The sequence below is a fragment of the Pleurodeles waltl genome, chromosome 4_2, assembly GCF_031143425.1.
Source record: "Pleurodeles waltl isolate 20211129_DDA chromosome 4_2, aPleWal1.hap1.20221129, whole genome shotgun sequence".
NCBI lineage: Eukaryota > Metazoa > Chordata > Amphibia > Caudata > Salamandridae > Pleurodeles > Pleurodeles waltl.
The window spans coordinates 4,930,761-4,947,559 of record NC_090443.1 but is presented as its reverse complement, the minus strand read 5'-3'; the positions used below and the strand labels follow the sequence as shown (position 1 = coordinate 4,947,559).

The 16,799-nt window shown below is 44.4% G+C and overlaps 1 protein-coding gene across 1 annotated transcript; it reads right to left on the bottom strand.

Moving 5' to 3' along the window:
• Positions 1 to 239: 239 nt before the first annotated feature.
• On the bottom strand, positions 240 to 14,684 carry LOC138294062 (resistin-like). The gene is made up of 4 exons (XM_069233307.1): positions 14,595 to 14,684; positions 5,204 to 5,283; positions 2,655 to 2,708; positions 240 to 510 (listed from the first exon to the last, which is right to left on the bottom strand). Exons 1-4 carry the CDS (start codon positions 14,639 to 14,641, stop codon positions 383 to 385), a joined length of 309 nt encoding a protein of 102 aa, XP_069089408.1. The 5' UTR covers positions 14,642 to 14,684; the 3' UTR covers positions 240 to 382.
• Between the last annotated feature and the right edge of the window lie 2,115 nt (positions 14,685 to 16,799).

The window sequence follows — 16,799 nt, the reverse complement described above, 5'->3', positions numbered from 1 at the left end:
CCTTCATAGCATATTATGGGATTGTAAAATGGAGGATGGGATATGCGTCACATTTGTGACAGAGTATTACCCGCCGCTAAGATCAAGATCAGGCCCTTAATGTCACTGGATTTGTTCTAAAGGGCCAGGAATTTAAAGTGTATCAGTGTTGCTGAATGGACCAGAACATTATGTTTTCACATGATCAAACAAATTACACTGACTGAATTATTTGTAAAGAAGAGTCTGAAACACCAATATTTCTTAACATGAAAATTGACACAGTGTCATCGACAAGTGGGAGATTTTTCATACTTTTGAATTGCTTTTATTTGTCACACTTGGCAGTCATATGGGTGTGACGTAGTGTGGGCACCATCCACTGAGACAGTCCACTGATGGTTTATACGATTTTACAGCAGTGAGCATTTGTCCAGTCAATCCCAGCGCACTGGCAGTGACAGGTCATTTGATTCCGGATATCCCAGGAGCCACAGCGCATCCCACAGGAACAAGCAAATGGAGTGAAACCTGGAATAAGACAGGGTAGTACTGTTAGACAAGGAAGTGTGAATGTGGTTCATATATCCAGGTGCGTTTTCACTTGACTTATACTCAGATGCTGGAATGTAAGGGCATAACAGTTGGATGGCCTAGGCGGGAGTTCCTTTTTTTATTCTCACCACAGGGGTGCCTGGACGTTGCGAACTGATGCAGAGTAATAGATCTATTCACCTTTAGCACAGGCTGGATTTTGGGTGGGAACAAATACATCAAAGCTCTTACCACCGACCTGAATCCATGTGGGTTAGCCTTTTATTCTCCCAACGCTGAAAAATGAGTACTATTGATCTGGGCAACAATAAACATCTGTTAAAATATGGCAAGAGATCCCCAGGGGAGAACATACACTTCATAAGTACACGTTGTTGTGTTTTTTAGCATGGAACCGGCATTAGCAAAGAAATACAGAATGTCACCTCTATGGCTAGATGGACTCTGGATTGGCACATTTACAGAGACTGTCTCCTCTGTGGCTAGCGGTGGACGCAGTTTTACTGAGTCTTTACTGCCAGTGGTAGATGCATTCGGAAGAATTGCATAGGAATATAATGCCTTTCGTCATTAGGAAAATGCTACAAAGCACATGGGAATAGAGTCATTCACATCTGCGATTTCATGGGTAGGGATCTGCCACTGATATTTTTTTTTAAAACACTTTCCACCATTTTATACACTGCACAACCAAAGGGTCCTCAATGACACTGTGCAAAAAGTTAATTTTTCTTCCATGTCCAGTGCCTCAGATGGCATCAGATCTATATGATTAACGTATAAAATCAGAAGGGCTTCTTTTTGCCGAGACCTCAGTCTCTCATGTCAAGGTATGTGTCATCAAAGAACACATGTTGCTTACAATGTAACCCTGTGCCGTCTCTGCTGAGGTGTTGGCACTTTCAGTTTTACTTTCCATTCACAGCTCTGAGTGAGAGCTCTGCCGCCTTGAAGTTCCACAGTTAGTTGTCTGAGGTGATGATGCGGCATTTCATTTTTTAGCAAATAAATATTTCGTGCTTTTCACAGAGTGCATCTTTAAATTAGTTGTATATTTCAATTTAGGTTTTGCCTGTTATTTAAAACATCACCAAGACACGTCTCTGCTCTTCAAATAGACACCCTTCTCCGCTAGCCTTTTCTCGTCGCCTCCTCTGCTAACTTCCGCTAGTCTTTTCAGCTGGCTGCACGGCTAGGACCATCTGCTAGCCTTTCTTAGCGTCTTATTCAACCTCCTCCTGTTGCCTGTCTGCTAGTCTTCTCCATGCTACCTTTTTCTGCTAGCCTCCTCTACTAGCCTGCTCTTCTTGTCACATTGTTCAGTCTCCCCTAGCAGCCTCATATTCTAGTTACTTCTGCTAGCCTCTTCTGCTAGTTTCTTCTACTATTTTCCCTGGTTAGCCTCCTTTCTCTGGTAGCTTCCCCTCTAGTAGCTTTCTCTCTCGATTTTCCATTTCTTCTAGCTGCCTCTTTTAGTCTTTTTTGCTAGTGTCTTGTGATAAGCGCCCCTGCTAGGTGCCTGCAAAACCGTGTGCTAGCCTCTGCTGCTGGCGACCTATGCAAACCTTCGTGGCTGGCTTCTTCTGCTAGCCTCTCCTTATTGCCTCCTCTGCTAACCTGCTTACTCTGCTGGCCTCCTCTGTTCACCGCCTAAACAACCCTCTTCTCTGAGCCTCCTCTACTACTTTTTTCAGTAACCATCCCCTGCTAGCCTTATCCCCATATTTTCCAGGAATAAGGACTACCATTTTCTAAAAGAAGACCTGTAATGAAGATACCAAATTACTTCATGTCATCAGGGACACAATGTACCAGCTTTGGATTTTCAATTAACAAACTTGTTTTCTAGGGGTTGCATGCCTGACTCATGTTGTCAGGTAGACGTATTGGACTAACACTCCTGAAACAGTGATTTGAACAGGGAAATCCCAGTAATGGACCATGGGGTCCCAGACAACAACATGGATTCGACATGGAGTTTTCAGGCAACCTTAACCTAGATACCTGGGGAGGGTACCACCTCAATCTGCTACTAGCATGTCTTGTGCAACAGAAAGAACCAGATTATCACCACTCATGTTCCCACACACCCACTGTTGATACAAAGTGTCACTTCTCACCGTGAGGACAGGTCGACAGAGACCCACGGGCAGTCACTTCTTTGCAGTAAACCCCTGAAAAAGAAATTCAAAACATGAAAACATCTGCATCTCTGCATCACTTATGATCACTTTCAGCACTGCACACCGGTGGGCCATGTAGGATAAGATGGTTGAGGGTATCCCAGGAAGAGGAGAGCGGTGGAGTGCAGGAATAATGCAAGAGGAGCGTCCATATAGTGGGGCCCAAAGGGATTCTCCTCGTGTGTGCGGGGTTGGTAGGGAAAGCGTAGGGAGGTCGTGGGAGAGAGTAGGTATTCAGATGCTATTTATTTATTTCACACATTCTCCAAAGCAACATGAACTTTTAGCAGTGCTTTATGAGACATTTCTAAAATTGACAGCATACAGTGAAAAGACAATGTTTTTCTTAGGTCAGGCCTTGCAGATTATGCACTCATTCAATATGTATATATTGCGTGAAGAATTATAGGTAAGTTATTTATCGGACTATATTATTATTTCCTATTTTTTGTTGCCATTGTAAGGATATATTATTCAGATTATCAAAATCTATATTGTACAGTGTGGGATAACCTCATTACTCTAGCTGAGGCTCATGTCGCTCAATGATAATTATTCTGAGGAAAACAAAAAATATATGGATGGATCTCACCCACTGGTTATTAATGGGGCCATATCCTAGTCTATTTAATTTTTGTTTTGCCCATGCTACCTCCGACAGGAGCCAGCCAAATGCAGATTAACATTAGTCTTGCTCCATTGGGACGCCCAAATGCAAGGGGCAAGGTCAGTACAAATCTGCATAAGCTGGGCCTCTGTCTACCATGGCACATTGGGTGTAAAATGATGGATTGGATTGTGTACAGAGTGATCACAAGTGGCTGTAATTAATTCATGGATTTTATCCATCATCTTGTTGTTTGCTGTCATAGATATTTGTTGACATTCACACCTTGTCATCTTTGAATTGCAGTAGCTAAGTGCCAAACTGGAAAGGTGTCTCAGCATAATAGGCTTCCTTTCAGTTCAGCACCCACTCAGGCCACATCTGGATGCCAATGGACCAATAACACTTGCTCCCTTTGTGAAGAAGGGCATTGCAAACTCCGGGGAGTCATGCACTTCATGAAGTGAATCAGATATGCCAAACAGGATGGGATATTTCTGTGATCCTCTGTCAGCACCAGTGTGCTTACCTTGGGTTGTTTTATTGTAGAACAAGGAAATGTGGAATCGCTATGTAACAGGTTTCACCTACCTACGCATCAGGAGGCGTGCAGGAGGGTTATTACGATGCACAGAGGTTTGTTTGCATGTCGCTTTTCATATCCAAATTGGCACTGGTGGAAGCTCAGTGTTTGTTGGCAGAGGAGGGTCAGCACACACATGGCGTTAGGTCATGATACTCCTGCGTTACGCTACCGCTCTTGGATCAATTAAAGAAATGACGGTTGAAATACATCATTATCTCACAACATCAGCATATTTATGAGCCTTTTTCACCTTTTTGTGATGCAGTGGCAGTGAAAACCTTGCAATCATATGTAGAAGGCCAGGCAAAACCATTTTGAGTGACTTTGTTTCGCCTCAAATTATTGCGTTGCCTTACTATGCGCTAGGCAGGCAGTCCATGGGCGCTGCAGTGGGTGTTCCCACGCAACACCCATTGATTTTGACATATCCCCAGATTTACAAGTCCTTGTAAACCTGGTGATGTGCCAAAACCTTACTTCTCCCCAGGGGGAGGTGCCTCGAGGAAAAATATCTTTATTTCTCCTCTTTTTTGCCTCTTTCTATGTGTGCTGCATTCTGAGGCACACATAGGAATAGGAAAAGCCTTCCAGCATTGCTTTGTCCATGAAGGTGTCCCTCCCTGCACAAAAACAATCCTGTATACAATGCAGGCAATCTTGCACCATGGTGGAAGCGTGCCAGCGCAGTAGGAAAGGACAGGAATGTGCTGTATGCTACAAATACAGCACATTCCTGCCCTTTCCCTATGACACAGGGAAGCACAGTAAGGTGACTTGCTTTGGTGCCCTGCATCAAAAGCCCATAGATATGGACCTTAGTGCCCTCTTGAAGTTTGCACTCGTAATGCATCCCTCACATTTGATTTTTTTGTTTGTTTTTGTTCTGGTCTGGAGAGTGTTACTATGAAGCAGTTAGTGCAAGGGTACTCACAAATATTTACCATGGGGCCAAAGATAATGTTTTAGGACTTCTGGCCAAAATGACATAAATCAGTGTCACCAGTGCCTTGGGTAATGTAAATAGTTTTAGGGGTATGATCCCAGGCAGGAGATAATAAGGAGGTAGATTATTGAAACTTTGCAACGATGCTGCAGGATGGCTCATTGGCCAGAAAGGGTGGCTTGTGTTAAGGACTGGGCAAAAGTTAGTTGAAGTATTCTATCCCACGCAGAGGTGATATCTGTGCCCACTTCTGCTTATTGCCTGTGGGAACCAGGCGTTGGAGATCACACACTTTTACCCATTCCCACTCAATCATTGAAAACTGTGTGTTGAAGATGAACTATCCTCACCATGATGGGCAGCGATGAAGCTGGGCAGAAGAAGGGCAACTCCCAGGAAGATGGCAAACTTCATGGTTTGACTCTCCGCTCTGCAAAAGAAGAACATGCATTCTAGGTTGGTGTAAATCTGGGGCTAGCGTGCTTTCATTGTAAAAGGAAGGGCTACACAACTCTAATTAGTCTGAAGGCTTTTGTGAGTGCTAGACACTCACTGCTTTCATCCTCATAAGGGCTCTCTGCAAAGGCAGATGATGATTGAGGTAGGATGTAGGCAGTGACTGGCATCTTGAACGATCTAGGCTGCGGCATCTTGAACGATCTAGGCTGCCTGCAGCTAACACAAATAGCAGTAGATCTGATATGATATGGCATGATAAAGACATCTGCTAGATCCAGTGTTCAGCAATGACACAAATTTAAAAATGGCAAAGCCATGCCCTATGACTTGGACTGACCATGCTATGATTTTCCTTTACTTTGGAGGGTCCTTCCACCCGACAGGACATTAGTAATACATCTTCTCAAGGTCAGAGTTGGTAAAATATTAATAAAGTAACCTGGATAGCCTCTCTGGCATGGACAAAAACGGCCTTATGAAATTACCCATTGGATGCAACTGATTTCTATCACTACTAGAAAAAAGGAGTTAAAAAGAAATCACCACTCTGGTTTAATGCTCGTTTGGCCTCCATAAAAAAAGGTACAAAAGCTAGAAAACAAATGGAGACAGAAATATGAAGAAAAATTCAAACTTGCCTATCGTCTAGCCATTAGGAAATTAAAAAGGCAGGGGCCTCTTACTATGAAGCTCTGATGATTAATGCTGCCAATGCTCCCAGGGAACTTTTTTGCATCGCGAAATCCCTCACCACTTCCAAAGCTGAAAACTTGCTGCTCACTCCCACAGAAACTCAATGCAATGAATTGGTAGCCTATTTTCAAGACAAAGTTCCTGGGATCTACAATGACTTAAAAAAGACAAAGGAAACTTTACTGCTTTTTCCAGGTTCATGCACTACACACAGGGAGATGATTAGTCTCTCTAATGTCCCCTTGATTACAATGGAAACTTTCGCACCTTTATTTGATAAAGTCAAATCTAGATCTCCTTTGGACCTCGCTCCGCCCCACATTCTTCACCACAAAGCATGTGAAATCTTCCCTACACTTCTAAAATCTTCGTAATTTGTTTATTGCCACTGGGACGGTCCTATAAGTTTGGAAACACGTGATAGTCAAGCCTTTGTTAAAGAAAACCAATCTAAACCCAGCATGCCCCAGTAACTTTAGACCTATCTCCCTGTTGCCTATTTTGGGGAAAGTACTAGAAAAGCATATGAATTACAGTCTTTCCCACTTCTTAGAAGAAAACTCCTTCTTTAGCCCTACCCAGATGGGGTTCAGTCCAAATCATAGTACAGAATCAGCATTACTAGCTACAACGGAGGAGTTAAGGATTTTGCTAGTCAAAGGAGGCTCCGCAGCCATTCTTCTTCTTGACCTGAGCACAGTGTTTGACACAGTCGATCATGAGACCCTGGTTGTCAGGATGAGTGAACTTGGAATAAGTAACGGAGCCTTAAGATGACTGTCCTCCTTGTTAAAAGGCAGGTCCTTTTAAATCTATGAACCCTGTTATTCAGAAGCAGTCTCCTTGAAGTGTGGGGTACCACAGGGCTCTTGCACTTAGCCCCACACTTTTCAATATCTATGTACGGCTGCTAGTCGACATTGTTATGGAATTTGGACTGTTGACTGTTTCCTACAATTGGTTGTATCCCTCGCCCCTGAGATAGGTGCAGAACAGCAGCTGGCCCCATGCCTAGAGAAGGTGGCTTGGTGGATGGCGAGCTGCTCACTGAAACTAACTGGAGGCAAAACGGAGTTGATGCTTTTAGGGAATAAATCAACACCACAAACATCACTCAGCTGACCAGAGTGCTTGGGCACTCCTCCAAAGCCTTCTTCTTAAATAAAAGGTTTGGGCATCTGTTTGGACAGCACTTGATATATGGAGGTCCAAGCAAAAAATCTGTTGATATCTTACTTTGTACTGTTAGGGACTTTACGTAAAATCCTTGAATTGCTACCTATGCAATCCAGGAGAATAGTGGTTCAGGCGCTTATTCTTTCACGCCGGGCCTTTGGGAATTCCCTGTATATGGGCTCACCCAAAGCTATCACCAAGAGACTCCAAGTAGTCCAAAATGCAACCACCAGAACCATTTTTAACACACCCAAATATGCAACAGTAAAAAGTGCCATCACAACCTTCCACTGGCTCCCAGTGGAAGCAAGAATAAAATGTAAGACACTGTGCCTCGTACACAAGGGAATTAAGCAGAAGGGACATGTCATGACTTAGGCCCTTCAGTCCCCTTTATTCCCTACTAGGACTTTAAGGTCCTCCAATGCCATATTGTTGAGGGTCCCAAGAATACAAAGGACCAGATGGGGGGGAAATAATTTTCATATCTGACCTCTAAACTCTGTAATTCAATTCTGGCTCACTTAAGAAATGAACATAATGAAACCATCTTCAGGAAATTCTAAAAACCTGGTTCTATCCACACTAGCTGTCTTCTTAAACACCCCCTCCCCATGTTTTGATCCTTGGACGCAGGCTCATTCTCACCTAGCGTGGGGAAGCCTTTGAGTAGCCATGCGTTCTATAAACCTACAATACAAAAGGATGAGTAGAGGTGGAATGGTTTCGTAGCTGAACCTCTGTGTAGGTGGGAAGTAGTTCTTGCCTTCTACTGTAAGGACATGGTGCAGTGGTAGAAGTCCTAGCACTGGAAGGATAGGGTGCAGGTATAGGGGCCCTAGCACTAGTTAAATTGGCTGCAAATGTAAGGATCCTGTCACTTGAAGGAAAGGATGCAGGGTTGGGCGTGCTACCATTGGAAGGATAAGGTGCATGTTTAGGGGCCCTAGCACTGGAAAAAAGGGCTTCAGGATTATGGGCCCTAGACCGAGAAGGCCAGGGTGCAGGTTTAGGTGTTCTAGCACTGGAAGGAGAGGGTGCTGGCCTAAAGGTTCTGCCATTACAGTAACAGGACAGGGGCAGGTCTGCGGCTTCTAATGCTAGAAAGATGGGGATCAGGCTTGTGGATATTGGCTCTACAATGGTAAATGAATGAATGAATGAACCAAACCTATCAAGCACAGCAGCTGCTCCAATCGGAGCGTCCCAGCGCTGAGTTGACATAGGGAAGTAGGATCCTATTTCCCCTAAGTAAACAGAAGAGTATCTGAATAAAGAAATCTAGGGGGCTGGTATTGCAACAGGGTTAATGGAGGCACTTGGGCGCTAGTTCTGAAATAGGATGGGTGCAGGTCGGTCCAGTGTGACTACTCTCACTCCTGCCGTAGCAGTAAGTTCTTCGAGTTTAGGGTGTTGCGGTCGCTAGTGGGTGAACAGGAAGTGTTTGAGGTTAGGATATAAGTGTTGTTCCATTGGCATTCCCAAAGATTTCTGGGGCTCTGGGCGACATATTTTGGGGCCCTCTGTCCTAAAAAAAAATTGGATTTATTACCCATTTTAGCATATTTCACCCCTCATTATACCAAGCGCTATTAAGTTACGCGTTAAAGTTTATGAAATGGAAGCAAACAAGAATGACGAAGAGTTGTAGCTGCCCGTATCCGCCACTGAAATAGTACCTAAAGAAAGCTTGAACAAGAACTGGTGAAGCATTTCCTTTTGTGCTTGGATCTAGATTTGTATTGTCTAACATCATCCATGTTGCACGTGAAATTCAATATTCTGGCTGATCCTCCAATTGTGCAAACAACTCAGTAGGGGTGACTTTGTCGATGGTTAGCAGACTAGGGATAATATAACAATAGGACTTATGCACATACAGTGCAATTGACGTTCTCACTGCATCAGTGAAAATTGAAGTAGCGCTCTGAGGATGTTCATTATTCAGTTGGGTGAAATCTGATAATGTCCTCCTCGTCTTGTGCCTGTTTTCCTCTTTCTTGTGTATAATTCTTTGGTGAAACAGTGACCTTCAGCTCCCAATTTAAAGAAGTGGAAGGAAGCGGAGGCAGGGGGAGATAGAAGGACAGAAGGATAAATTAAATGGCATAAGGAGGTGAAATAAAGGGGCCAGGGACGTACAGACAGAGATGAGGTGGAGAGATAGGTGGCCTAGTCAGAGATGCAGTGTGAAAAGGGAAAGATCAATTAGCCAGAAAGAAAAGTACAGGGAGGTTGAAAGTGGAAGGAGTAGGATGAGAGTGAGAATGAGTTAGTGATAAGGAGAAGGAAATGTAGGGAGAGGGAGACGGGTGGTTTACACAGAGGAGCCAGGTATAGAGAAAGATAAGGTAGAAAGAGAGATGAGTCAGAGAGAGGTACAAGAAGAGAGAGATAGGCATACTGAAGTTAGGCAGTGAGAGAAACGTAGGCACATGCAAGTTAGAAATGCGATGAGAAAGGGGGGGCAAAATGAGAAGTGAGGTGCGGAAAGAAAGGGCAGATATAGAGAGTGGTGAAGCAGAGAGAAAAGTATAGAAAGAGAGGTGAACGGTAGAAAAAGATGAGGAGTTGAGGGAAAAGAGGTGAAAAAGGCAAAAGTGAGATGCAGAAAGAGAACTGAGGTTGATACAGAAATAGAGCAGTAACATTAGAGTAGAGGTAGAGAGAGGTGAGGAGATGTACAAAGAAAAAGTAGAGTGGTGAGATAGAGAGGCTCAGTTGACACATAAAAGGGGGCACAGAGAATGAGACAGAGAGGAGGTAGTGATGGATTCTGGAAAAGGAAATAGTAGAGAGAAGTGCGAGAAAGGTAATCAGAGAGATGAGGAAATGGGACAGAGGTAGAGGAGGGAGGGATAGGTGAGAAGGTGAGGTAGCAAATGAATAGTTTGGTAAACTGAGAGGTTTAATTCTGAGACAGACAAATGGGGTTAAGATCAGGCAGATTTGTAAAGTGTTCAATAACAAATCTCCTTCATAGGAGCACTAGCAGTTAAGCTATCACGGTGCCCAACTAAGACATTACTGATTATCGTGGTGTATGGTGCCCTGAAATACAAAGAATGTTTTGCTGCAAAAGAGCTGGGAGAGGCCAGGCCCTCTCATGCACCCTAACCTACTACACATGATGATTCTTGGGGAGTTGCATTTGCGGTTTGAGTATAGCCCTGCCCTACAGGGGAACCGATTCTGGTATACTGTTAACAGAAAATAAACAGCTTGTAAACACGTCAAAACATTGCTAAGGTTAAATATTAAAATGGGTATCATCTGAATAGGCATGTTCGGTACAAAAAGGGTGGACTGTTCTGACCATAAGACAGTATTTTTTAAGTTAGTGTAACATCGCCGTAGCTGGATGTAACTTCTAAAAAAACCTAGGGGCAGATTTAAGTGCCCCTTGCCCCATAAATCGCCACATTAGCGTCATTTTTTCCCCTAATGTGGCAATATCATAGCAAAAATGCTGTGCCATATTTACAAAGTGGCTCAATGCATGCATAATGTATGCAAGGTGGAGTTCCAATGTTGGCGGGGAGGGGGGAGCGAAAAAATGGCAAAAAGAAATCTCAAAGATTTCTTTGTGCCATTTTTTCACAATTTGTAATGCCTGCTCAGAGCAGGCGATAAAAGGGGGCACACCATTGGTTACAATGGGCCCTTTTATACTGTTCAGGTTTAGCACCAAAATGTTGGTGCTAACCCTTAACAGTACATCACTGGGGTAAATATTCTGATGCTATTGACCCCTACCATGTTCCGTGGTGCACAGTATTTGAAATATGGCGCACACATAGTGGCAGTGGGTGGGGGGGTTGGGGGGGGGCGGGGCAGTAAGGGTTGCAAGAAAAGTGGCACTGCATTGGGTGCAGCACCACTTTTCTTAAATCTGTCCCCTAGAGTTGTAGAAAATGTGAAACGTGATGTGAGGAGTTCATAGCAGCTGGTAGTTAGTGGGTGCGATAATGTCTGTAGTCCCCCAGAGTTTTTCCCAAGTAAAGATCTGCATGTCAAACAAGCTGATATTTACTGGGGTAAAATGCCATTTATATACAAGAACAAGCAAATGTTTGTTTAAAAAAGCCCCAGAATATGCAAGTTATGACCTATCCAGTATCTCTAAACTCATACTCAAGGCCTTGGAGTGCAGTACTCTCCACTTGATACTCAGATTAACATAAGGTCTAGCAGGTAAATATAATAAAATGTTAACTACCTTTGGTGACAAAATGCTTCCATTTCACCGCTCTCCTTTCCCACCATAGTCCTCGAAAAGGCCATGAACCACCAACTCATGCAACACTTGGAGATCAACAACCTTCTAGACTCCTCCCAATCCAGATTTTGCACCAACCACAGCACCGAAACCGCCCTAATCGCTGCCACTGTCAACATTAGAACCATCCTCGATTGGGGAGAAACAGTGGCCTGATCCCCTGCAACCTCTCAGCAGCATTCAAAACCCTTAGCAAGAGGCTGCATCACATCAGAATCAAAGGAAACATCCTCAAGTGGAATTTCTCCTTCCTCACCAGAAGAACCCCGGGGATCCTCCCATCACCATTCACCTCCGAAACCAAGGACATAATCTGAGCCATGTCCCTCAGCCCCACATTGTTCAACATCAACATGACCCCCTTTGGTCAACATAGTCAAATCCCATGGAATGAACATCATATCCTACGCAGACAACACCAGTCTCTCTCACTTTCACAATCAGAAGACCCCTCCACCACACAGGTCAACTTTCATAGGTACAAGAGGGGCATCACTGACTGGATGAAAAACTGCCTAAAACTCAATACAGACAAAACAGAAGTGTAATCCTCGTGAACAATATCTCTCTGTGAAATAATTTCTGGTGGCCTACAAAATTTGGACCAGCACCCAACTCGACAGACCACACATGCAACCTTGGCATCATCCCATCATCCTGGACAGCAAGCTCACCATGTAAAACCAGATCAATGCAATTTCTCGTGCCTGCTTCCGAACTCTTTGCATGCTCTGTAGGATCTTCAAATGGCTCCCCATCAACACCAAACAAACTGTCAATCAGGCCCTAGTCACCAGCTGACTGGACTACAGCAACACACTCTACGTAGGAATCACCACGCACCTCCTGAAGAGACTGCAGACCATACAGAACTCAGCAGCCAGACTCAAGTCACCACTCACCTCAAGAAGCTCCACTGGCTCCCCATTCAGAAGAGATGGCAATACAAGATTCTGATCCACACCTACAAGGCCCTTCACAAGCATGGACCAGCATACCTACACCACTGCCTGAACTTCCACCAACCTTCCAGACGCCTGTGCTCTGCCTCCTTCTGCCACCTGCACACCCATGCATCTGCCGGAGCAACAGTGGTGGATGCTCCAACTCCTACCTCACGGCGAAATCCTGGAATGACCGCCCACTTCACCTGCGGACTTCATCCTCTCTTCTTAATTCAGGAAAGGACTCAAGACCTGGCTGTTTGACTGAAGTGATCTCTCAGCCCCTGGATACGCCCGGGGGTGTTTGGCCACACTCTGCGAATCCATTTTTGATTTGATTTTGATTTGACTTTTGCCAAGTAGGATTTACTTAAAATGTAACTTAAGCATGACGTTTTGTGACAAATTAAAAATATAAGTCAGACCTTATGAGTCTGGCAGAAAAAGCAGTTCATATGAATCTCAGTTTTTTAAAACAATTTGGGAATGAATATGAAAATACTTTCAGGAGTAAAAGCTATTTTTCCGCAAAATACAGAACGCAACAGCTCAAAGTTTGAGCTCAAAGTGTGACTTTGTTAGAACTTTTCAATCCATTGTCAGTCCAGAGTTTTTTTTAAGATGACTCCCCATCCACACAGAATGGTGTTAGCTGATGCATGACCTTTTTGAGGTTGAGCCTAACAGACAATGCCAACTGTCTGACTGGAAAAGACCTACTGTCAGCTTACCATATCTTACAATGAGCTTAAATCCCACCCATTGTTCCCATTGGTTGACATTATTGTCATTCTCATTTACTTGCTTCCTATTCAATTGATTGCCTTGTCCATCTTGTGCCTGTTCCTTCTCTGGAATATATCCTTTTTGCATATGTCCTTCCACTGCTCACTTTTAGGGAACTACGACTGAGATTTATGGTGGCCTAGGGCCATTTGAACGCCACATTAACATAATTTTTTTACGCTAATGTGGCGTTGGAAGGGCAAAAATGCTGTGCCTTGCATTACGTCACTTTGTAACCCCTTGCGCCACATTATGTCTGCACCAGGCATAATGTATGCAAGGGGGTGTTCCGGCGCTAGAGAGGCCGTATAAATGGCGCAAAGGAATCTCTGAGATTCCTTTGTGCCATTTTTATCTGCATTTTTTAATGCCTTCTAAGTGCAGGCATTCAAAAGAGGCTCCCAATGGGCCTCTAGGTGCTTTGCAGGATTAGTGTCAACATTTTTGGCGCTAGTCCTGCAAAGCGCCGGACTAGCATAACAAATGATAACACTAGTCCCTGTGACTACTGCCGTGGTTCGCCGTATTTTAAATGTGGCGCACACATGGTGGCATTAGGGGGGCGCCAAGGGGCATAACACTTTTCATAAATCTGAGCCTATTTTTTTTAAGCACTTCATAAGAATGTATACGTTTTACAGTTGTCTACCTTGATTGTTTTTCTCTCCCCATCTGTCCTGGTGATGTCCTCTTTCTTGCCATTATGCTTCTCTCCTCATCTCAGCCCCCTTTCCCTTTGCTTGGAAAGTAGCAATTTGGCTCCAGGTTCCTTTGCGGCACTGAAACCACCCGCCTAGATGGGCAAAGGGTGATCCTTAAAATAATTGATTAAGCAGATCCAGCCATTTTTATGCTACTGCACCTGGTGATGTTCTGGAATACCTGATGAGCTGCTTCATCCCTCATCATCCCAAGAGTACCTCTGAACGGGTACAGAGGGATAGACAGAGGAAGAGAGAGCCTAATGGAGAGGTACAGAGAGGAAGAAGGGGACTGGCCTGGTGTAGAGGGAGACGGGGACTGCAGCACAGCTAACGCGGGGTACAATGAGGGAAAACGGGAACGGAATATGGGTGCCTAGGGTTATAGAGGCAGAGAAGGGTACTGTGCGAAGGGTATAAAGGGGTTTGGAGAGGAAGAAGAGGAATGCAGGGTGTGCATTTTGAAGAACAGAGGGGAAGAAGGGGGCAGAATGATGGACACCAAGGGCTTGAGAGAGGGAGAGGACTACGGGACATGCACCGAGAGTGACAAAGAGGAAGAAGAGAAATACAACATGGGGAGTGAGGGGTACTGAGGATGAAGTAAATGAAGGTTTTTCATGTTTTGCTCACCTTCAAATCAGGCCCAGAGAGGCTGCCTGCACCTTCATACATATACTTCCATTACAAAGCAGAAGCTTACCTTGTGTGAGGGGAGAGGGTATTGTAGCCAGAGTTCTCTTTCCTCATCACATACCTCGGCGTTCTTCTTAAATAGTGCTCCGTGGTGGTTTATATTAGCATCAGCATAATGTAAACACACTGGCGGTCCTTTGAATCTTTCAAGTACGGCCGAAAGATAACAGGAGGTGCTCACTTCCCCCTTCTCTTGTTTGTCAAGGAAGAGATATTCCAGGATACAACCCCTCTAAATGAGTGCCCCGAGGCGTAGTGTGGGAGGCAGATAACAGCTGGCTGGCGATCCCTGGGCAGTCTGGTCTTCTCAAGAAATGCGTGCACCCAGTCATCGCAGAGCTGGTGTGGTGCAAACATTCCTAATGAGTGTTTGCAGAACACTTCTGAACGCCTAGGGAGGACGGTGCCAGGATAGACTGCAATAGCCAGAGTTGAGGGTGCAAGAGACGGATATGTGGCTTGGAAGAGAGGAAAGACTCTGGGAACACAAAATTACTGACAATCCAAATAGAGTTTTATGTGGTATCCTTTGCAGGAACTAGGACAACATTTATATAAAATTAAGCAAAAAAGCAAAATAGAGGAATTTGGGGAAGCAAACAATGGGAAAGTCAAAAGTTCTTATAAATGAAAGTGCCTGGATCATTCATTCTCTGAAGTCACTCATCCATCTGGCCATGCATTCAATCACTCATCAATGCACCCAGACATCATCCTTTCTTCATGCATCTATTCATCCATCCATTGACTCTTACATTCACCAATTCACCTAGCCACCATACCCCCACGCCCACACACCCACACACACAGACACACACACACACACACTTAGGCCCAGATTTAAGAAAAGTGGCACTTCATGTCATAAAGCGGCGCTTTTCTTGTGGCCCATTGCGCTCCCCTATCTCCACCATGTGTGTACTGTATTTAACATACGCCACACCATGGCGGGGGTTAGGGACAAGAGCGTCATCATTTCTGATGCTATTGTACTTAGCAGGATTAGCAGCAAACATTTTGGTGCTAATCCTGCAAAGTACATAGAGGCCCATCAAAAATAATGGTGTGCCTCCTTTTAATGCCTGCTCTGTGCAGGCATGAAAAATGGCGCTAAAAATGGTGCAGTAGAATCTCATAGATTCCACTGCGCCATTTTTGCAACCCCTTCATTGGGGACCGTTTTTGGCATACTCTTGCCACATTAGTGTTAAAAAATTATGCTAATGTGACGATAGTTGGCGCTAGGCCCTTCTTAAATTGGGCCTTACTTTCTCTTTCTCTTCCTCTCTCCCTCTTTCTCCCTTTCTCTTACCAATCAATGAAGATGCACTTTCATTTTTCAGCCAGACCTATCAGGTTTGCTGCTAATTATGAGGGCTGTGTAAGTGCCTCCTTTAATGTGTGACTGCTAGCATGTGAGGGATGTGAGAGTGCTTCTCAAAATGTGTGACTGCTGGCACGTGAGGGAAGTGGGAGTGTTGTCGATTGTGTGAAACCGCCACTCTGTGAGGGTTGTGGAAGTGCCTTCATTTGTATGACCTGCCACTCTGCAAGAGGTGTGAGTGCTGATGTTTCTGTGACTAGTCTGTGAGGGGTGTGAGGTCTTCTGGTAGTGAGTGTTGCTACTCTGATTGATGTGTGTGTGCTGTTGGTAGTGTGAGGCTGCTACAATGTGAAGGGTGTAAGAATGCTTCCGGTACTGTGTGACTTCTAATCTGTGAGGGGTATGACAGTGCCGTCAGTAAGGATGTTGTTTAGCTTTTGCATCTCAAGTGCTAAAATGGTTCCTCTTGTGTTCTCATTGGAATACACATTGCTTACTTAATCTAGAGCAATTTATCCACTTATGGGGCATAATCGTCCGCTCACCCTAATGAGGCTGCCCAAGGGCAGAAAATAGAATTTTTGTGCAACACATTCACGTTTATTGCAGAATGTTTGTGCCTTGTTATTTTATTGACTGCCATTACTTTCTGCAGAGTTCTGTGAGTTATGTTTTATATTAGGAAAGAAGGTAATCCCGAGTTTTAATTTCTGGGTCGTGCTACATAGAGATTGTGAAGGAGAGGGGGGACAGGCTAATGGCCTCAGCCCTGTAATGAGCAGATTGGTTTGCTAATAACTTCACCACTGAACAAGGCTCCGCTTGGAAAACACTACACATTGCTCAAGACCCTGTGGAATGCAGAGGATCCTCCTGGCATCATTAGAA